The following is a 23,093-nucleotide window of genomic DNA, read 5'->3' as shown; positions in this document are numbered from 1 at the left end:
CTGTGCATGCACCATTAAACAACTTGGAAGTATTATTATTACTGGGTAGAGACATCATTTGGATGTTAATAACAAATGTTCTGTGTAAATTGCAGAGTCAGCACATTCATTAACACTACAATATTTGCACAAGAACCTAATGGATATACAACAAGGAAAACAATTTGCCCACTCAGCCTGAAGCCTCAGTCATAAGTAACACAGAAGACATGTATTGTACAGGAAAACGTTTATTCCGGTTGTGTCTGAGTCTGCAAAACCCCATGAAGGAGATACTGCAACGAAATGAAAATGAATTAAACTCACAAGAAACTGTAAGAGAAATCAATTTAAATATGGTACTGTTCTTTTCTACAGTGTAACAGAACTTGAGAGGTTGCAGTGCATATAACGCAAATACATCACTAACAGTTGCAGATATGATCAAATATGACAGTGGAGTAGTTTGGCTTTCCACAACCAAATGCATTCATAGACATGAGTCTACAAGTATGTCAGAGAACTGGATATGAAATACATTTACATATTCACTTAAATACACTGTAAAACTTCTAGTTTATTTGCCGTTTCAAATACCCGGTACTCTGTTAGAAAAGTAATAACAACGACGTCTGGTGTTTGATGTTGGGGAGAACATGCTGGTCCTAAGAGGTAAAGCTGAGTTTGAAGAGCACAGTCTGGGGAGTGGTGACATCTGCTACGGCCAGCTCCTGCCCATCTAACAGACCCAGCTCTGGAAAAAAACGTTAAGTACAAGAATGAGTCCAACCACAAAGAGGACTAGAAGCACACACTATAGACAGTAATGAAGGCTGGGTAAGCATAATGTCATCAATACGAAACACTATTATACCTGTATCAAACCTACATGGCATATATTACAATTAGGGACCTCACCTTTCAGTGACTTGCTCAGATTGGGGCGTGTCCTCTGTTCAATTGACGCGACAGTCTGTCAAAGCAAAATATGAGTCAATAGCCAGCCAACCACTTGTATGCCTGCTCAAGACTATTCTTTTCACCGTGATCAGAACAAAATACATTACATATCGCATATCAAAATGTGAAAATTCACCTGTAAATACAATGTTTTATTTTTTCCTTCCAATGTCGCAGTGATGGCTGGAGATTTCATTTGTCTGAAAAATGTACAGTTGTGCGTGTCATTATGACCAAGACGCAGTCCAAACTATAATATCACATTGGGGTCACAGAATTCAGGAAACATAAAACCTACGTGGCAGGATAACTTACAGAGAAGCATTTTCAGTCAGGTAATCTAGCACCTCCTGGAGCTTGGCTGAGGGAGAGAAGTGCAGGTCCTGGGGGACTTGGCTGCAGGATGAACAGTTCTCCTGACGTTTCAAACAAATATAGAGGTATTAGACAAAAATTTATTATTATCATCATACCATTGTTAACCTGAGAGCTGTACACAGAAATCCCAGTACACAGAAAACCCACCTTTCGCTCTGCCTCAAACGTATAGGTGTACAGACCATCAACGTCATTGAACACCATGTAGTTGTTCAGAGGAATGTAGGCACTGCAGACAAAGCGGAAAGTCATGAAGCTGTTGTGAAATGCATATGCACTTCCATGTACTTATGGACTGGTTTAGTAGTAAATCAGCAATTGAAAACTCACCTTGATGCTATTTTGAAGACCTCCGTGGCACAAGCAGCTAAAATGGGGTCAAAAAGTAATTAGCTAAAGACATTTCTATTTACTAACAGCAAATACAGAAAGTCCAATCACAATGCTGCCTAATGTTTAATACAGCTCGTAAAACCTTTATGCACAAATAAAACTAGCCAAATAAAATGTTCACATTTCCTTTAGTGTGTACTCATTTACCAGCAATGACTGCATTTGTGGACGCCACAGCCGGGATGATCCTCTTTACAACACCTGTAGCACATGAACAAAAATAAAACATTAACTGTGACAATACTACCGGTCAACATTTTATAACACCTACTCATTCAAGGGTTTTATTAACGTTCCTACTATTTTCTACATTGCAGAATAACAGTGAAAACATCAAAACTATGTAATAACACATATGGAATCATATACTAACCAAAAAAGTGTTAAACAAATCAAAATATATTTTAGATTTGTGATTCTTCAAAGTAGCCACCCTTTGCCTTGATGACAGCTTTGCACACTCTTGGCAATCTCTCAACCAGCTTCACATGGAATGCTTTTCCAACAGTCTTGAAGGAGTAAAAAAATATGCTGAGCACTTGTTGGCTGCTTTTCCTCCACCCTGTTGTCCGACTTATCCCAAACCATCTCAATTTGGTTGAGGTCGGGGGATTGTAGAGGCCAGGTAATCTGATGCAGCACTCAATCACTCTCCTTCTTCGTCAAATAGCCCTCACACAGCCTAGAGGTGTATTGGGTCATTGTCCTGTTGAAAAACAAATGATAGTCCCAAAAAGCAAATCAGATGGGATGGCGTATCGCTGCAGAATGCTGTGGTAGCTATGCTGGTTAAGTGTGCCTTGAATTCTAAATAAATCACAGACAGTGTCACCAGCAAAGCACCCCCACGTTTTACGGTGGGAAATACACATGCGGAGATCATCCGTTTACCCACACCACATCTCTCAAAGACACGGCGGTTGGAACCAAAAATCTCAAATTTGGACTCATCAGACCAAAGGACAGATTTCCACCGGTCTAATGTCCATTGCTTGTGTTTCTTGGCCCAAGCAAGTCTCTTATTATTGGTGTCCTTTAGAAGTGTTGTCTTTGCAACAATTTGACCATGAAGGCCTGACTCACGCAGTCTCCTCTGAACAGTTGATGTTGAGATGTGTCTGTGAAGCATTTATTTGGGCTGCAATTTCTGAGACTGGTAACTCTAGCGAACTTATCCTCTGCAGCAGAGGTAACTCTGGGTCTTGCAGCAGAGGTAACTCTGGGTCTCTCATTCCTGTGGCGATCCTCATGAGAGCCAGTTTCATCATAGCGCTTGATGGTTTTTGCGACTGCACTCCAGTAAATTGTCCGTATTGACTGACCTTCATGTCTTAAAGTAATGATGGACTGTCATTTCTCTTTGCTTATTTGAGGTGTTCTTGCCAAAATATGGACTTGGTCTTTTACCAAATAGGGCTATCTTCTGTATACCAACCCTACCTTGTCACAACACAACTGATTGGCTCTAACGTATTAAGAAGGAAAGAAATTCAACAAATGAACATTTAAGAAGGCACACCTATTAATTGAAATGCATTCCAGGTGACTACCTCATGAAGCTGGTTTAAAGAATGCTAAGAGTGTGCAAAGCTGTCAAGGCAAATGGTGGCTATTTGAAAAATCTCAAATATAAAATAGATTTTTATTTGTTTAACACTGTTTTGGTTACTACATGATTCCATATGTATTATTTCATAGTTTTGATGTCTTCACTATTATTCCACAATGTAGAAAACAGTAAAAATAAAGATAAACCCTTAAATGAGTAGGTGTTACAAAACTTTCAACCGGTAGTGTACATTCTGGCTAAAATTGCAAAGGAAGTAAAAAAATGTAAATAATCTATTGTAAATGGGGTATTGTAGATACGCTGAGTGTACTCATGCCCAAATATTATTAACAGTTTAAAAGCTTGTTTAATTTTCTGGCTGTGGGTCAGATTCAGGGTTGAATATTTTCCCGGTATTTTACAAATGTTCCAAGCAAGGCACTACAGAGGGTTGTGCAAACGGCCCAGTACATCACTGGGGCCAAGCTTCCTGCCATCCAGGACCTCTATACCAGGCGGTGTCAGAGGAAGGCCCTAAAAATTGTTAAAGACTCCAGCCACCCTATTCATAGACTGTTCTCTCTGCTGCCACTCGGCCAGCGGTACCGGAGCGCCAAGTCTAGGTCCAAGAGGCTTCTAAACAGCTTCTACCCCCAAGCCATAAGACTCCTGAACATCTAGTCAAATGGCTACCCAGACTGCGGAAGTGTCATTCTAAAGCATATAAGGCATATAAACATCTCTGTATTTGATTAGAAGTTTGAAAATTCAAGCCTGATGTTGCCTGAGCCTGATAAGCCATACATTAAAGACATTTTATGAGCCCAAGCCCCAAAAATCCCAAATGATTGTGCCGTTATCCAATACAGCAGTTATTCCCAAACTGGGGTACGCGCAATGCCGTCGGGGGTACACCAAATAAAAATGTGATTCACATAAAAAAATATATATACATATATATATATAAAAAAAAAAATGTTCTTCACATTTTCAAACAGTCCATTTGGTAAGGCCTGCGTCCATAGAGACACATACCAGCTCTACTGGTAGTACTGCTACTACTAGCAGTACTACACATGCATCTGTCGACGACACAAGTTGTTCTGCTTCCAAGAGCACATCCAATGCTAGCATCAGTAATTCTACATTTGCTGTTCGCCAAGCTAGCATGGACACTGACAGTTGTGAATCTGATGCAGCCGAAGAGCTACTTCCCCCTTACCCGGGAAAGCACCGAACAACAGACAGGGACGTTGGACCATCGAAGAGGTGTAAATATGATGAGAACTACATTGATTTGGGGTTCACTTATATTGGGAGTAGTGCCTTTCCTCAGCCACAGTGTGTTATATGTGCAAAAGTACTATCTAACAACTCAATGAAACCTTCACTCTTGTACAGACATTTAGAAACAAAACATGACAATATGAAAAATAAGCCATGGGAGTTTTTGAGCGAGAATTAAAAGGCCTTTCGAGTAGTTAGACATGTATAAAAGCCACAGATACCATTAATAAGAAGGGGCTAGAAGCGTCTTATATGGTGAGCTACCGATTGGCTAGGACAGGCAAGCCCCATACTATTGTGGAGGACTTAATTCTTCCTGCTGCCGCGGATATGAGTGGGACAATGCTGGGGGAAAAAGCTAAAAAAAATTGACAGACAATGACTTAATCAAATAACACCGTTTCACGACGCATCAGGGACATGGCAGGAGATGTTTTGAAACAATTACAAGCCAGTGAATTCTATGCGTTACAGCTGGATGAGTCAACAGACGTGTCGGGCCTGGCGCAACTCCTGGTATATGTCTGTTACGTTTATGGGGGGTCAATTAAGGAGGACATCCTCTTCTGCAAACCACTGGAAACCAGGACAACAGGAGAGGATATTTTTAAAGTACTGGTCAGCTTTGCGATATCAAATGGACTTTGGTGGTGTTGGCATCTGTACTGATGGCGCAAAAGCCATGACAGGGAGACATAGTGTGACACGTGCAAGCAGTTGCTCCCGATGCCACTTGGGTACACTGCAGCATCCACGAGAGGCTCTTGCTGCCAAGGGAATGCCTGACAGCTTGAAAGATGTTTTGGACACTACAGTGAAAATGGTTAACTTTGTTAAAACCTCTTCAGCATCTGATCCCGTTAGCGGGATCAAAATCCAGCGAAAAATCATATCGCCAATTAGCATTAAAAAAAAATCATAATTAAAAAAAAAAATAAATAATATATTTTTTTTTTTTTTTTTATAGATACACCTCTCCTGAATCGACCCACGTCGTCCGATTTCAAAAAGGTTTTACAGGAAAAGCAAATCATTAGATTATATTAGATGAGTCCATCGTAAAAAGCAGCTTCATAGCCATTTTCCGACCAACCACTTGCATCACATATAATCAAAAAACAGCTAAATGCAGCACTAACCTTTTACAAACTTCATCAGATGGCACCCCTAGGACATCATGTTATACAATGCATGCATTCTTTTGTTCAATAAAGGTCATATTTATATATAAAAACAGCATTTTACATCTCTGTCTGACGTTGACTACATAATTTCCCCTCAAAAGCGTCCCGGTAAACAATGCTACATTTCCCTAAATTACTATACTATAACGATTTTTTAAATGTATATTGTCAATCTAACATTTATAGATGAATATCTCTTGAGAACACCCGTCATACCAGATTTTAAATTAACTTTACTGGGTAATCACACTTTGCGATAAAAGGAGATGCGATACTCAGAAAATGAGCTAATATACAGAGCTCGGCGCCATCTTGGAAGCAATAGAATGTACCATCTCATCTTGTATAATATTGTCAATAATCGCCTACCTTTAGTTGTCTTCATCAGAAAGCATCCCAGGTCCACAACAGATGTATTTTCGGTCAAAAAGTCCATACTTCACGTTCCATTAACCTGATGTTGGTAGCGTGTCCTATGGCTCTCTCGAAGCGCAGCTCTGAAGTTCAGAATAAATGCAATGCTCGCGCATGTAGGTTCGTTCAAACATGTCAAACGTTGTATAAAATAAATCTTCAGGGCCTCTAACACCAAGAGAGCCAATAAGATTCGAGGGGGATGATGTCATGGCCTTTAAAACCGTATCCAAAGGTGGGGGCAGACATGGCCGCCGGCGTCATAATGGTGATGGCCCATCCCCTGTGACCAATTTCAAACTCGTGTCATTCACTGAGTTTTGACTCTATAAGGCTCAAACCACTGTGAAAGGACTGGCGACATCTAGTGGAAGCAATAGGAAGTGCTCAGTGAACCATTGCTCACGGTGTGATTAATAGGCAAAGTGATGAAGTCGAGTCCACAATTCAGAATTACACTTCCTGTTTCAATCGGTCTCGGGGTTTTGACTGCCATATGAGTTCTGTTATACTCACAGACACCATTCAAACAGTTTTAGAAACTTTAGAGTGTTTTCTATCCATATATAATAAGTATATGCATGCCCTATCTTCTGAGTTTGATTAGTAGGCCGTTGAAAATGGGAACGATTTTTTTTCAAAATGCGCTGTGGCGCCCCCTATCCTAGGGTATCCTCAAGAGGTTAATTAAAGCAAGGCCCCTGAACACTCATGTATTTTCTGCACTATGCAAGGATATGGGCAGCAATCATGTAACGCTTTTACAACAAGAAGTGTGCTGGTTATCAAGGGGCAAAATATTTACACGTTTTTTTAAATTGAGAGACAAGCTTAAAGTTTTCTTTACTGACCATAAGTTTCACTTGTCTGACCACTTGCATGATTACGAGTTTCTCACACGACTGGCCTATCTGGGTGATGTTTTTTCTTGCCTGAATGATCTGAATCTAGGATTACAGGGACAAATAAGGTTTTATATGTAAGATGGTTAAATAAAGAGCAAAATAATTGATTATTATTATATTATTATTTGCGCCCTGGTGCTATAAGAGCTCTTTGTCACTGTTCTGACAAAAACTCACACTCATTCTTATGTTTAACAAATGTATCATATAGTGTGTGTGTGTGTGTGGCAGGCTTACAATGATGGCAAAAAACAACATTTGAGAGTGCGCTGACCCTGGTGCTAGAGGGGGTACGCAGCTGGAGGTTGAATGTTTGAAGGGGTACGGGACTATACAAAGTTTGGGAACCACTGCAACAGCTCTCTAGGCTCTCTACTCTTTTCTATTTTTACCAATGACCTGCCACTGGCATTAAACAAAGCATGTGTGACCATGTATGCTGATGATTCAACCATATACGCATCAGCAACCACAGCTAATGAAGTCACTGAAACCCTTAACAAAGAGTTGCAGTCTGTTTTGGAATGAGAGGCCAGTAATAAACTGGTCCTAAACATCTCTAAAACTAAGAGCATTGTATTTGGTACAAATCATTCCTTAAGTGCTAGACCTCAGCAGAATCTGGTAATGAATGGTGTGGCTGTTGAACAAGGATGGCAGGTAGCCTAGTGGTTAGAGCGTTGGACTAGTAACCGAAAGGTTGCAAGTTTAAATTGTTTAAGGCAATGCTACCAAATACTAATTGAGTGCATGTAAACTTCTGACCCACTGGGAATGTGATGAAAGAAATAAAAGCTGAAATAAATCCTTCTCTCTATTATTATTCTGACATTTCACATTCATAAAATAAAGTGGTGATCCTAACTGACCTAAGACAGGGAATTTGAAATAGTGAAAAACTGAGTTGAAATGTATTTGGCTAAGGTGTATGTAAACTTCTGACTTCAACTGGCCCCATCACTAAGGTCACCAACACATCTATTGGTCTGGGGGTGTTTCCAAGGGTATGGAAGTCAGCCATAATAACGGCCATTTTTAAATCGGGCGACCCTGCTGACATGAGTAACTACAGGCCCATTAGTATACTACCTGTAGTGTCGAAGGTTGTTGAAAAGTGTGTAGCAGAACAACTGATTTCCCACCTCAACAACAGCCCCTTCACATTACACTCCATGCAGTTTGGCTTCAGAGCGAAACACTCCACAGAAACGGCCAACTGCTTTCTTCTGGAAAATGTGAAGTCCAAGATGGACAAAGGGGGCGTTGTTGGGGCTGTGTTTCTGGACCTAAGGAAGGCTTTCGATACTGTTAATCATGAGATTCTCATCACAAAATTGTCCAAGTTCAACTTTTCCCCTGATGCCTTGAGATGGATGAAATCATACCTTGAAGGCAGAACTCAGTGTGTCAGAGTGAGCAATGAGCTGTCGCCCACTCTTAGCTATGATGTGGGCGTGCCCCAAGGGTCAATACTGGGGCCCCTCTTGTTCAGCCTGTACATTAATGATCTGCCTTCCGTCTGCACTGGGTCTGAAGTTCAAATGTATGCAGATGATACAGTGATATATGTGCATGCAAAGAGCAAACAACAAGCTGCACAAGAACTCACTACTGTAATGGTCCAGGTTACAAAGTGGCTCAGTGACTCGTGTTTGCATCTCAATGTGAAAAATACTGTTTGCATGTTCTTCACAAAGAGGGCAACAGATGCTACTGAGCCAGATGTCTATGTGTCAGGGGAGAAGCTCCAGGTGGTATCTGATTTTAAGTACCTTGGAATCATACTTGATTCCAACCTCTCTTTTAAAAAGCATGTGAAAAAGGTAATTCAAATAACCAAATTCAACCTAGCTAATTTACGATTTATACGAAATTGTTTGACCACAGAGGTAGCAAGACTGTACTTCAAATCGATGATACTCCCCCACTTAACATACTGCTTGACTAGTTGGACCCAAGCTTGCTATACAACATTAAAACCTATTCAGTCTGTCTACAAACAGGCTCTCAAAGTGCTCGATAGGAAGCCCAATAGCCATCATCACTGTTACATCCTCAGAAAGCATGAGCTCCTGAGTTGGGAAAATCTTGTGCAATACACCGACGCATGTCTTGTATTCAAGATCCTAAATGGCCTGGCTCCCCCTCCACTCAGTATTTTTGTTAAACAGAAAACCCAAACATATGGCAGCAGATCCACAAGGTCTGCCATGAGAGGTGACTGTATAGTTCCCTTAAGGAAAAGCACCTTTAGTAAATCCGCTTTCTCTGTGAGAGCGTCCCATGTCTGGAATACACTGCCATCAGACACACATAACTGCACCAAATATCACACTTTCACAAAATGCATGAAGACATGGCTAAAGGTCAATCAGATTTGTGAACATAATCCCTAGCTATGTATTGCCGCTTTCCATGTTGTCTGTTGTCTGTAGCTTGTGAGGTGTGGAAACACTGTTGTTTTTATGGATTTTGTCTTGTTGCTTTTTGTTCTATGTTGCTCTGTCTGTATGCTATGTCTTGCTTGTCCTATGTTATTCTGCGTGTGCTCACTGTTCTATGATTGTCTATATTGTAATTGTTTTTAATAACCTGCCCAGGGACTGCGGTTGAAAATTAGCCGGCTGGCTAAAACCGGCACTTTTACTGAAACGTTGATTAATGTGCACTGTCCCTGTAAAAATAAAATAAACTCAAACTCAAACTGTAGTTCTGTCCTTGAGCTGTTCTTGTCAAATTATGTTCTGTATTATGTCATTCTGTATTATGTTTCATGTTTTGTGTGGACCCCAGGAAGAGTAGCTGCTGCTATTGCAACAGCTAATGGGGATCCTAATAAAATACCAAATACCCTTTGCTATGAGACTCAACATTCTTTTTCCATTGATCATCCTTGAGATGAGGAGTCCACCTGTGGTAAATTCAATTGATTGGACATGATTTGGAAAGGCACACCCCTGTCTATATAAGGTCTCACAGTTGACAGTGCATGACCGAGCAAAAACCATGCCACGAGGTTGAAGGAATTGCCCGTAGAACTCTGAGACAGGATTGTGTTGAGGCACAAATCTGGGGAAGGGTACAACAACATTTCTGCAGAATTGAAGGTCCCCAAGAACACAGTGGCCTCCATCATTCTTAAATGGAAAAAGTTCTTCAACCACCAAGATTCTTCCTAGAGCTGCTGCCCGGCCAAACTGAGCAATTGGGGGAGAAGGGCCTTGGTCAGGGAGGTCACCAAGAACCTCCAGAGTTCCTCTGTGGAGATGGGAGAACCTTCCAGAAGGACAACCATCTATGCAGCACTCAGCACACCAATCAGGCCTTTTGGTAGAGTGGCCAGACAGAAGCCACTCCTCAGTAAAAGACACATGACAGCCCACTTGGCGTCTGCCAAAAGGCTCCTAAAGGACTCTCAGACCATGAGAAACAAGATTCTCTGGTCTGATGAAACCAAGATGGAACTCTTTGGTCTGAATGCCAAACTTCACGTCTGGATGAAACCTGGCACCATCCCTACGGTGAAGCATGGTGGTGTCAGCATTATGCTGTGGGGATGTTTTTCAGCAGCAGGGACTGGGAGACTAGTCAGGATTGAGGGAACAGAGCAAAGTACAGAGAGATACTTGATGAAAACCTGTTCCAGAGCGCTCAGGACCTCAGACTGGGGCGACGGTTCACCTTCCAACAGGACAACGACCCTAAGCACACAGCCAAGACCATGCATGGGTGGCTTCGGGACAAGTCTCTGAATGTTCTTGAGTGGCCCAGCTAGAGCCCGTACATGAACCCGATCTAACATCTGTGGAGAGACCTGAAAATAGCTGTGCAGCAACGCTCCCCATCCAACCTGACAGCCCTTAAGAGGATCTGCAGAGAAGAATGGGAGAAACTCCCCAAATACAGGTGTGCCAAGCTTTTAGCGTCATACCCAAGAAGACTCGAGGCTGTAAACGCTGCCAACGGTGCTTCAACAAAGTACTGACTAAAGGGTCTGAATACGTATGCAAATAAGGTATATGTTTTTTATTTTTCATACATTTGCAAAAATGTCTAAACCTGTTTTTACTTTGTCATTATGGGGTATTGTGTGTAGATTGAGGGGGGAAATTATTTCATCCATTTTAGAAGAAGGCTGTAGCATAACAAAATGTGGAAAAAGTCAAGGGGTTTGAATACTTTCCGAATACACTGTATATACAGTCTTATTATCTAGTGATCTATTTCTCTTGTTATCAGGTCATTTATTCTTCTCTTTTGGCTTACCAGAATATACCGTTAGACATTAGCCTTTAGCTCAAGTAGACTATATGTAGGTCTAGGTTTTGATTATCAGGTCAGTCTCACTGTGCATGCTGCAGATGCATCAACTACTGCTGAACAATTTCAGTAGGACATTAGGCTATTTAGATAAGGTGGGTACGTCGCCAATGTTAGTTGCGGTTTTGGGGGTTCGTTAGTAATACTGTATGTTATGCTATGCAATGCTACTGTATGTCATGGCTGAGCTGTGCCGCTCTGCAGCAGTCTACTGTATGGTCTTCGATCTGTACAATGTCTTCTGTTATTTAACCACATATGCCTTTTCTATTCCAATTTCAGGGGAGCAAATGCGCCTTATGTTCCAATAGCAGGGATTCAGTTCATATTGAGCGTTAGGACCTTTCAGCATGCAGTCTGCTCAAGAATCCATCTGTCTGCCTTCTCTTCATGGACTACAGAGAGGCAATGAACATGCATATCAGTATCTCTCCTCTCTCTCAGTAGCACAAGTTTGAGTTCACGTTAAGGCAACGGTGTTGGGTTTACATTATGCTTTTCCAGAGGCGGTCCGTATGATGGCTTTAGGGGTTCTTCAGTCTGATTACACTAAATGTTCCTTCCCTTTAATCTTGCATGATCTCTTAAGTTCTGTGGAACATTGTTGTCATGTGGAACATTGTCATCATCATCAGAACACTGCTTTGTCCTCTCATGTTGTGCTGCCTGCATGCTGAGCACGGGCAGCACCTGGCGAACCTCTGTTCAACATTGATGCTGGCAACCAATGACAAGACACTGGAACTCATCACGGTTCTGGTTCCTTTGTCAGCACTGAGGGATAGCTCTGAGTTATTGGCGCCCAATTCTGCATCGGCGCCGCTACTGGTTCTCAATTGATCCCAGCTTCACTCTGATCCTCTGCTGCTACAATGTATTGATTCTGAGCTTGTGAAACATATATGAGTTCGTGCAGTATTCTTGCTCCCACCCCAGCCTCCACCTTTTAGGTTCCCTGTTCCTGCTAGGGGGATTGGTATAGCTTACCGCACTCACTGCTCGTAGGCTTTATTTTATATGGCCGCTTTACTCGGGCAGTGAGTTACCCTGAAGGAGCAGAGCCTATATCGCCAAGACATGCATTATTCATTGCTGAATAAATGGATGAGCATATTTCTAAGCAGCGTGTTCTTTCTGAAATGAAACGTTTTGTTTTCCTTAACTTAATCATTGTAATGGCATGCTTGAATAATACAGGACTAAAATAAGATGTAGACGGCTTTCACTTCTCTTCATAAAGATTGAATGGATATGGGTGTACAAAAAAATGTTATAGCCTACCGCCATCGTGCGTTCTCTCTTGATTCAAACTCCCATTACATGTTAAAGTCCTTGAAAAGGCTATTAGTATAAGAAATGCCCCCCCGATTAAACATTTAGTGGGACTCCAAGAGCTAAGGGGTGTTTTTTAAAGGAGAGAGGCCAGGGGAGCGCAGGTGAGTATTGCGCAAGAGACAGGGCCTATAAGTTAGGAGCTTATGCATAACCCATCATTCATTAACTAAATATACGGCTAATACTATTGAATTTATTACCTGAAAGAGGTAGGCTAGGACATTGAGAGATATATAACAATCTTGAACAGGATGATCTATTTTGAATGCAATTTGAATGGAATTGATTAAGAGAAAGATTTGGAGTGGGTTTAAGCAGGAAATCTCAGTAACCTGTTTCCCGGTATTCAACCCTAGTCAGATCCTTACGGAGGTACAAGAATGGCAGCACAATTCAGTATGGTAGAATGTGTGTTCTCACCCTGGGTGAGTCTGTAGGTGACTCCTGTGATGCTGAACTCTGCTGCCCGCTCCTGAGACTTCTGGTACACCCACTGGATGTGCTCCGGGTCATCCGCGTCCAGCCCCACACCATCTGACAATACAACACACAATCAGGTTAGAAATATTAAGGGATCTTCAAGTAGAGTTGCAAGAAAAAGTATGTGAACCCTTTGGAATTACCTGGATTTCTACATAAATTGGTCATCAAAATGTGATCTGATCTTCCTCTAAGTCACAATAGACAAACACAGTGTGCTTAAACTAATAACACACAAATTATTGTATTTTTCTTGTCTATATTGAATACATCATTTATACATTCACAGTGTAGATTGGAAAATGTATGTGAACCCCATGGCTAATAATGACTTCTCCAAAAGCTAATTGGAGCCAGGACTCCGATAACCTGGAGTCCAATCAATGAGACGACATTGGAGATGTTGGTTAGAGCTGCCCTGCAATATAAAAAACACTCACAAAATGTTTGTTATTCACATGAAGCATTGCCTGATGTGAACCATGCCTCGAACAAAAGAGATCTCAGAAGACCTAAGATTAAGAATTGTTGACTTGCATAAAGCTGGAAAGGGTTACAAAAGTATATATAAAGGCCTTGATGTTCATCAGTCCATGGTAGGACAAATTGTCTATAAATGGAGAAAGTTCAGCACTGTTGCTACTCTCCCTAGGAGTGGCCGGCCTGCAAATATGACTGCAAGAGCACAGCGCAGAACTCTCAATGAGGTTAAGAAGAATCCTAGAGTGTCAGCTAAAGACTTACAGAAATCTTTGGAACATGCTTACATCTCTGTTGACGAGTTTACGATATGTAATACACTAAACAAGAATGGTGTTCAAGGGAGGACACCACGGAAGAAGCCACTGCTGTCAAAAAAAACATTGCTGCACATCTGAAGTATGCAAAAGAGCACCTGAATGTTCCACAGCACTACTGGCAAAATATTGTGTGGACAGATAAAACTAAAGTTGAGTTGATTGGAAGGAAGGAACATACAACACTATGTGTGGAGAAAAGAAAGGCACAGCACACCAATATCAAAACCTCATCTCTACTGTAAAATATGGTGGAGAGAGCATCATGGTTTGGGGCTGCTTTGCTGCCTCAGGGCCTGGACAGCTTGCTACAGTATCATCTACGGAAAAATGAATTCCCATGTTTATCAAGAAATTTTGCAGGAGAATGTAAGGCTATCTGGGGCGGCAGGTAGCCTAGTGGTTAGAGCGTTGGACTAGTAACCGAAAGGTTGCAAGATCGAATCCCGAGCTGTCAAGGTAAAAATCTGTCGTTCTGCCCCTGAACAAGGCAGTTAACCCACTGTTCCTAGGCCATCATTGAAAATAAGAATTTGTTCTTAACTGACTTGCCTAGTTAAATAAAGGTTAAATATATTTATATATATATTTTTAAATATCTGTCCGCCAATTAAAGCTCAACAGAAGTTGGGTGATGCAACAGGACAACGACCCAAAACACAGAAGTAAATCAACAACAGAATGGCTTCTGTTGAAGAAGAAAATACACCTTCTGGAGTGGCCCAGTCAGAGTCCTGACCACAACCCGATTGAGATGCTGTGGCATGACCTCGAGAGCGGTTCACACCAGACATCCCAAGAATATTGCTGAACTGAAACAGTTTTGTAAAGAGGAATGGTCCAAAATTCCTCCTGACCGTTGTGCAGGTCTGATCTGCAACTACAGAAAACATTTGGTTGAGTTAATTGCTGCCAAAGGAGCGTCAACCAGTTATTAAATCCAAGGGTTCACATACTTTTTCCACCCTGCACTGTGAATGTTTACACGGTGTGTTCAATAAAGACATGAAAACGTATAATTGTTTGTGTGTCATTAGTTTAAGCAGACTGTGTTTGTCTATTGTTGTGACTTAGATGAAGATCAGATCAAATTGTATGACCAATTTATGCAGAAATCCAGGTAATTCCAAAGGGTTCACATACTTTTTCTTGCCACTGTACCTAACGCTGGTACTACTAATGAAATAAATCCGGCACTCCTTATGGAGCATTAAAATATTTGAATCAAAAGCATAATCTGTGAGAAAACGAAGGCACAGTAATACCTGGTCAACTAACAAGCTGGTTGGGTACATACCTCCGAAGGGTTTCTCTTTAGGCCAAAGCAGCATGCGGACATACTCAACACAATGTTCTGGTAACCGGGGCATGGAGGCTATCGTACACATGGGGAAGTTAATCTGAGAAAATAAATATATTTAGAGGAAGAAACACATTAGATCCTGGAATAAAAAGAATAGCCATCCTGATACATCTGGACGTAAAACAAAAGCTAGCACACCTGTGGTGGGTAGAGCTCCAGGGTGCAGTCGATGCAGGCAGTCATGCCAGGGAAGATGACTCGAGCGTTTCCCTTGAAGCCCTCTGTCCCCCCGTCAATCAGCGGGATGATGGAGCTGGGGTCCAGCACCCCGTCTTCATAAACCAGCAGAGACAGCTAGAGAGGAATGGAAAATCACACAGGGTAAATTGTGAAAAAGGCAGACCACACTGACCTCTGTTTAACAATCTTTTTATTTTATTTTTTAAATCTAATGGACTGGCTTTTTATATATTGATCATAGAAATCTGTGCAGGACATAAGGGTACTCAAACAAGTGAGCACTAGATTGCTTTTGACTTGATCTATATTTAACTTAGAATACATTTTGTAATAACATACCAACATGCCATTCATCCACCTCCTGGCGATTATGGAGTCGAGTCCACAAACTATTATGTGGAATTCTGGGTGAGGGAGACAAAGCTGTAATTATTTAAAATGAAACAAAACATACAGCTAATTTGATATTTCCCATAATGAGTAATCTGGAAGAGGACGAGGATAGAAGAATCCCAGTACTTACGTCTGTAAAACGACTCATCAAAGTCTTGTATTTTCTTGAAATGGCTGTGCAATTTTATAAGGATATCAGTAGATTAGGGCGGCAGGTAGCCTAGTGGTTACAGCGTTGGGCCAGTAACTGAAAGGGCCCTGGTTTGAATACCCGTGCCGACAAGGTGAAAAATCTGTCAATGTGCCCTTGAGCAAGGCACTTAAACCTAATTTGCTCCAGGGGAGCAGTACTACTATGGCTGATCTTGTAAAACAACACCTATCTGGTGTAGGTGACAATGAAACTTTTTTTTATTAACCTGGGCTATAACAATAATGTATTATTTATTATTATTATTATAAATCAACTCCAAAATCATCCATTTTACTTCATCTCCAAAGGATACGGGACCACATTGCATCCTGGAATGCGGCCATTGATAAAATCCGCTGCAATGTCTGCCTTTGGCCGACCCACATCCTTCAGCCTTCAGAGATACACATACCATCCATTAGAAAAAGCATTCAGACCCCTTGGCTTTTTCCACATTTTGTTACGTTACAGCCTTACACTAAAATTGATTAAAAAAATTTTTTCCCCTCATCAATCTACACACAATACCCCACAATGACAAAGCAAAAACAGGTTTTTAGAAATGTTTGCAAATGTACTAAAAATAAAAACTGAAATATATAATTTACATAAGTATTCAGACCCTTTACTTAGTACTTTGTTGACGCACCTTAGGCAGCGATTACAGCCTGTCGAGCGTTCTTGGTTATGACGCTACAAGTTTGTCATACCTGTATTTCGGGAGTTTCTCCCATTCTTCTCTGCAGATCCTCTCAAGCTCTGTCAGGTTGGATGGGGAGTGTCGCTGCACAGCTATTTTCAGGTCTCTCCAGACATGTTTGATCGGGTTCAAGTCCGGGTTCTGGCTGGGCAACTCAAGGACATTCAGAGACTTGTCCCGAAGCCACTCCTGCATTGTCTTGGCTGTGTGCTTAGGGTCGTTGTCCTGTTGGAAGGTGAACCGTCACCCCAGTCTGAAGTCCTGAACACTCTGGAGCAGCGCTCTTCATCAAGGATCACTCTGTACTTTGCTCCATTCATCTTTCCCTCGATCCTGACTAGTCTCCTAGTCCCTGCCACTGAAAACCAACCCCACAGCATGATGCTGCTACCACCACCATGCTTCCAAACATGCTGGTGCCAGGTTTCCTCCAGACATGACGCTTGGCATTGAGGCCAAAGAGTTCAATCTTGGTTTCATCAGACCAGTTTGCGTACCAATGTTGTTTCTCATGGTCTGAGAGTCCTTTAGGTGCCTTTTGGAAAACTCCAAGCGGGCTGTCATGTGCCTTTTACTGAGGAGTGGCTTCCATCTGGACTGACTGAGTGCTGCAGAGATGGTTGCCCTCCTGAAAGGTTCCACAGAGGAACTCTGGAGCTCTTTCAGAGTTACCATCAGGTTCTTTGTCAACTCCCTGACCAAGGCCCTTCTCCCCCGATTGCTCAGTTTAGCCGGGCAGCCAGCTTTAGGAAGAGTCTTGGTGGTTCCAAACTTCTTCCATTTAAGAATGATGGAGGACACTGTGTTCTTGGGACCTTCAATGCTGCAGAAATGTTTTGGTACCCTTCCCCAGATCTGTGCCTTGACACAATCCTGCCTCTGAGCACTACGGACAATTCCTTTGACCTTATGGCTTGGTTTTTGCTTATATAGACAGGTGTTTGCCTTACCAAATCATGTCCAATCAATTGGATTTACCACATATGGACTCCAATCAAGTTGTAGAAACATGTTAAGGATGATCAATGGAAACAGGATGCCCCTGAGCTCAATTTCGAGTCTCATTGCAAAGGATCTGAATACTAACGTAAATAAGGTTTTTCCCATTTTTAAAACATTTCTAAAAACCTGTTTTCGCTTTGTCATTATGGGGTATTGTGTGTAGATTGATGAGGGATTTTTGTTAAATCAATTTTAGAATAAGGCTGTAACGTAACAAAATGTGGAAAAAGTAAAGTGGTCTGAATACTTTCCGAATGCACTGTATGTACAAAATCAACAACACCAATAATGACATGGGATGAGTAGAAAAAAGTAAAAGGAAAATGATCTGACCTAAAGAGGAACTGTCTGTTGAGGTTGGAAACGTCAATGGTATCCATGTCAACAACGTGTATGTGACGAAAACCTGACAAGGCCTGGTCCACAGCATCCCCAAAAGATGGGAAAAAGACGTAGTGAATATCTATCAGAACCAATGTTGTTGTAAGTGTCCTAATTAAACTACTTAAGTAAGACTACACTGGGTATCTTTCTCCTCAAGAAATAGGCTATTCTACATTTCCATGAAAGATATGATACGCAAACTGACGGTTACTAGCAGAACAGTGTGTGCAGGTCTCTCACATTGCCACTCATTGCAAAGGGAAAATATGTTGTATTTGCATTCAAGAGATGGAATCATACCAGATCTTTGAGAAGTTCACATCCAAGGCCACCTGCTCCAATAACAAGTATTTTGCAGGTGTCCAACAAAAACTGGAGCGACTGTAAGGAAATAAGCAACAGTTCCGTTAGGGTTAGGTTAATCAGTAATAAAGGAGGACATCACAGCACAATCAAAAGTATTCAGATGTGCAACTGAGCTCTGGTATGACATGAACCATGGCTTTTAGTATGAAATGATTTGCAACCCATTCAGTGCTGTTCCTTGTTTTATTTACAAACTTTGTGTATGCACTGTGATGATTACCTCTGTGCTCGGCTCAAAGTCAGGGTGAGTGAAAGGTCCTGGTCTTTCCAGAAACGTACTGATGTGGTTCCATCGTCCTTCCCATTCGCCCCCGTCTCCGCTGCCCCCATCCACCACCATCCTGGAGAGAACACAGGACAGGAGTCCAGCTAAATATGTCAGTGGGGAGACATTTGAGGAATATGAAACTTCATTATCTAATAAATGTTTTATTAATTAGAAACAGCTGCCATACATGTTTATAGCAGACATGCAAATAGCAGAGAAGCACATAGTTATTTTATAAACAATAATATGTAGAAAGTACAGTCATGATTACCTAGCAGCAACCTTATGACATATCTTATTGTCTCATGTTTTTGTTTATAACTCTGTGATGGTTTAAACGTGTGTCGCTGCACCTAGGGTGCCATGCTATGGAAGAAGCACAGTACCTTATTGACAGCCAGTAAGTGGATAGCTAGCTAGCCAACACTACAGTAAATGTCTCAGCGCCTCTAGCACTGAGATGCAGTGCCTTAGACAGCTGGGTCACTCGGGAGCCCATTCAATGGTTGAATCGGTTTCAAAGCAGCCATTTGTAGGGATACTATGTTAAAGACCAACAACAACAGGAAATATTTACTGTAGGCTAGTTAGAACTAGCTAGCGTAGCTATATATTTATTTGGATTTAGCTGCCGTCTGAGTTACTCGAGACAGATTTTTAATCCCTGCTCTATTCACCCTCTCAAACCTGCTGCCAGTTCTAGCAATTCATTACTAACTTCTCAGTCAGCTCCACTACTCTCCTTCTTTTCTTCTCCCTAAAAAGAGAGAATAAAAGAAGTTTCATTCATGCTTTGCTTTCAGCAGGTAACCAGTTAATGGGATGTGAAAGCATCGTTCGGGCAGTTAACGGCTATGTCTTGCTTGTTTACTTCTGCAGCTACTTACGGCTCGTCTGTATCCGCCATTTTCGTGCCCAGGAAGAAAAATAGCTACCCACAATGCATTGCACGGACACCAGTGTGGTATGGACAATGCAATCCGAGATCCTTGGGACGTCCCTACCATAAACCCTAACCTTAAACTCTTAACCTCTAACATTAACCCCTACCCTAACCTTAACCATTTTACATTTCTATGGGGTAAGGACGTCCCAAGGATTCTGAATAGCACGGACCGTGTGGTGATGGTTTTTCTGAACTGATGGCCAGTGGTGTAAAGTACTTAAGTAGTACTTATATTTATTTTTGTACTTAAAATCGTTTTTTGGGTTATCTGTACTTTACTATTTATATTTTTGCCAATTTTTCGTTTTACTCCACTACATTCCTAAAGAAAATAATGTCCTTTTTACTCCATACATTTTCCCTGACACCCAAAAGTACTTGTTACATTTTGAATGCTTAGCAGGACACAAATGGTCTAATTCACGCACTTATAAAGGGATCATCCCTATTGCCTCTTATCTGGCACTCACTAAACACAAATGCTTTGTTTGTAAATTATGTCTGAGTGTTGAACTGTGCCCCTGGCTATGCGTAAATTTAAAAAAAAAACAAGAAAATCGTCTCGTCTGGTTTGCTTAATATGAGAAATTCTAAATAATTTATACTTTTACTTTTGATTTAAGTACATTTAAAACCAACTACGTTTAGACTATTACTTAAGTAGTATTTTACTGGGTGACTTCCACTTTTACTTTGAGTAATTTTCTTTTAAGGTATCTTTACTTTTACTCAAGTATGAAAATTGGGTACTTTTTCCACCACTGCTGATGGCTTCTACGTTTGTGGCTACTGGGTAGAATATAGAGTACGGACCAAAACGTGCACGTTGGAGTTGCGTCAGGGACAACAGTAGCATTTTAGCTAAGCCTAACCCTTAAACTAACCTTAACCTCTCCTAACCTACTACTTTAATTATTCAAACCTACTACGTTAGTTCTCCTAACCTGTTATGTAAAGTCAGGTCATCAGTATCGAGAAACCAATAGTAGGCCTATCATCTGTGTAAAACTAAAACGTGCACCAAGACCGAGATTTGGAAACCAAGATCTAGACTAGAACCCCTTGGGAAAGCCTTTATTCACTATGATACCAGTAGGTGGTAGTATATACTATGAAATGACAGAGATAAACTCGTGGAAGATCAAACATATTGAATAAGGGTAGACCGAGTACACAAAAAGCAAACATGCAGTGTATTTCAGGTACCCTGCTTTCCGTTCTCTTTCACATGGTCTATGTAACGTTTTACTTCTAATTGTGGTTCGTTTGTAACTACGTTTTATTTGGTCCCAGGTGTTGGATGCAGTGGCGGTTCTAGACCATTTCAACTGGGGGGGCCAAGCTGGGGCCAGTTGTACTGATAGAGGGGCCAGTTACATTAGACGTTATATCGTTTTCTTCACTGTATTGCAGGCATAAGCAGGCAAAAGACCATGTTCATAATCATTCAACAATTTATTTGCATTTTCTGTCTAATAACAGATGTAAAAAAAGAAAGATAGCAAAAATGAGTTATGTAAAAATTATTTCATACTCCACATTTAGGGGGGCCACAAGGGGGTCCAAAATTGTTGTCACAGGGGCACAGCCCCCGCCCCCACAGAACCGCTAGTGGTTGGATGGATGGTGGTTTAATAATGGCAAAGAAGGTGAATGTGACTCATTGGTAATTACTTGATAATTACACTGCTGAGGGAACAGCTCTTTAAGATTAGCAATTACCCATAAAACCAGTTAACAGTCTCAGAGGGGATGGGAAAATAGCCTGTCTGAAGTACATTTCTGTTCAAGAAGAAATAGTCCTTGAGAGTGGCAATTAATGTCAGTTGCCCTTATTGGCCTGGATGCAATCTGCAGCACAATCAATTATTCAGGGCTGCCTTGGCATATATTTACATCACTCTTCTCTTGGGTGTTATTTTTAGATGTAGTGCTATCTATTTACACCAGCGGTTCCCAAACTAGGGTTCACGGCCCCAAGTGGTTTCGCCTGATAAGAAAATGGGGTCTTGGGAGACTTTCCAAAATCCCCCCCAAAAAATGATATGCAGTACTAGTCAAAAGTGTGGACACGCTGACTCATTCAAGAGTTTTTCTTTATTTTTAATATTTTCTACATTGTAGAATAATAGTGAAGACATCAAAACTATGAAATAACACATATGGAATCATGTAGTTACCAAAAAAAGTGTTAAACAAATCAAAATGTAATTAATATTTAAGATTCTTCAAAGTAGCCACCTTTTGCCTTGATGACAGCTTTGCACACGCTTGGCATTTTCTCAACCAGCTTCATGAGGTAGTCACCTGGAATGCATTTCAATTAACAGGTGTGCCTTCTGAAAAGTTAATTTGTGGAATTTCTTTCCTTCTTAATGCGTTTGAACCAATCAGTTGTGATGTGACAAGGTAGGGGGGTATGCAGAAGATAGCCCTATTTGGTAAAAGACCAAGTCCATATTATGGCAAGAACACCTCAAATAAGCAAAGAGAAACAACAGTCCATCATTACTTTAAGACATGAAGGTCAGTCAATACGGAAAATTTACTTGAGTGCAGTCGCAAAAACCATCAAGCGCTATGATGAAACTGGCTCTCATGAGGGTCGCCAAAGGAAAAGAAGACCCATAGTTACCACTGCTGCAGAGGATACGTTTATTAGAGTTACCAACCTCAGAAATTTCAGGCCAAATAAATGCTTCACTGAGTTCAAGTAACAGACACATCTCAAAATCAACTGTTCAGAGGAGGCTGTGTAAATCAGGCCTTCATGGTCAAATTGCTGCAAAGAGACTTGCTTGGGCCAAGAAAAATGAGCAATGGACATTAGACTGGTGGAAATCTGTCCTTTTGTCTGATGAGTCCAAATTAGCGATTTTTGGTTCCAACCGCTGCGTCTTTGTGAGATGCAGAGATGGTGAACGGATGATCTCCGCATATGTGGTTCCCACCGTCAAGCATGGAGGAGGTGTGATGGTGCTATGCTGGTGACACGGTCTGTGATTTATTTAGAATTCAAGGCACACTTAACCAGCTTGTCTACCACAGCATTCTGTAGCAATACCCCATCCCATCTGGTTTGCGCTTAGTGGGACAATCATTTTTTTTTCAACAGGACAATGACCCAGAACACACCTCCAGGGCTATTTGACCAAGGAGAAGAATGATGGAGTGCTGCATCAGAAGACCTGGCCTCCACAATCACCCGACCTCAACCCAATTGAGATGGTTTGGGATGAGTTGGACCGCAGAGTGAAGGAAAAGCAGCCAACAAGTGCTCAGCATATGTCAAATCAAATCAAATTTTATTGGTCACA

At 41.3% G+C, this 23,093-nt stretch overlaps 1 protein-coding gene across 4 annotated transcripts in view; it reads right to left on the bottom strand.

Annotated features, from left to right (window-relative positions):
- Positions 1-212: 212 nt before the first annotated feature.
- LOC100196693 (ubiquitin-like modifier activating enzyme 3) overlaps positions 213-23,093 on the bottom strand; it is a 41,487-nt gene continuing 18,606 nt past the window's right edge. The window contains exons 1-18 of one of the 4 annotated variants that reach the window (XM_014166582.2): positions 19,718-19,793; positions 19,549-19,587; positions 18,783-18,903; positions 18,497-18,577; positions 18,146-18,228; positions 16,424-16,504; positions 16,048-16,091; positions 15,864-15,928; positions 15,483-15,638; positions 15,279-15,381; positions 13,125-13,238; positions 1,858-1,911; positions 1,648-1,684; positions 1,465-1,546; positions 1,255-1,355; positions 1,076-1,139; positions 898-952; positions 213-733 (exon numbers count right to left, since the gene is read on the bottom strand). In XM_014166582.2, coding sequence (XP_014022057.1) covers positions 645-733; positions 898-952; positions 1,076-1,139; positions 1,255-1,355; positions 1,465-1,546; positions 1,648-1,684; positions 1,858-1,911; positions 13,125-13,238; positions 15,279-15,381; positions 15,483-15,638; positions 15,864-15,928; positions 16,048-16,091; positions 16,424-16,504; positions 18,146-18,228; positions 18,497-18,577; positions 18,783-18,903; positions 19,549-19,587; positions 19,718-19,737 — 1,389 coding nt within the window. In that variant the 5' untranslated portion in view covers positions 19,738-19,793 and the 3' untranslated portion in view covers positions 213-644. 4 annotated transcript variants of the gene reach the window in all.

Source organism: Salmo salar, chromosome ssa22 (assembly GCF_905237065.1).
Source record: "Salmo salar chromosome ssa22, Ssal_v3.1, whole genome shotgun sequence".
Lineage (NCBI taxonomy): Eukaryota > Metazoa > Chordata > Actinopteri > Salmoniformes > Salmonidae > Salmo > Salmo salar.
Note: the sequence above shows the minus strand (reverse complement) of the source record. Positions and strands in the feature narration are given on the sequence as shown.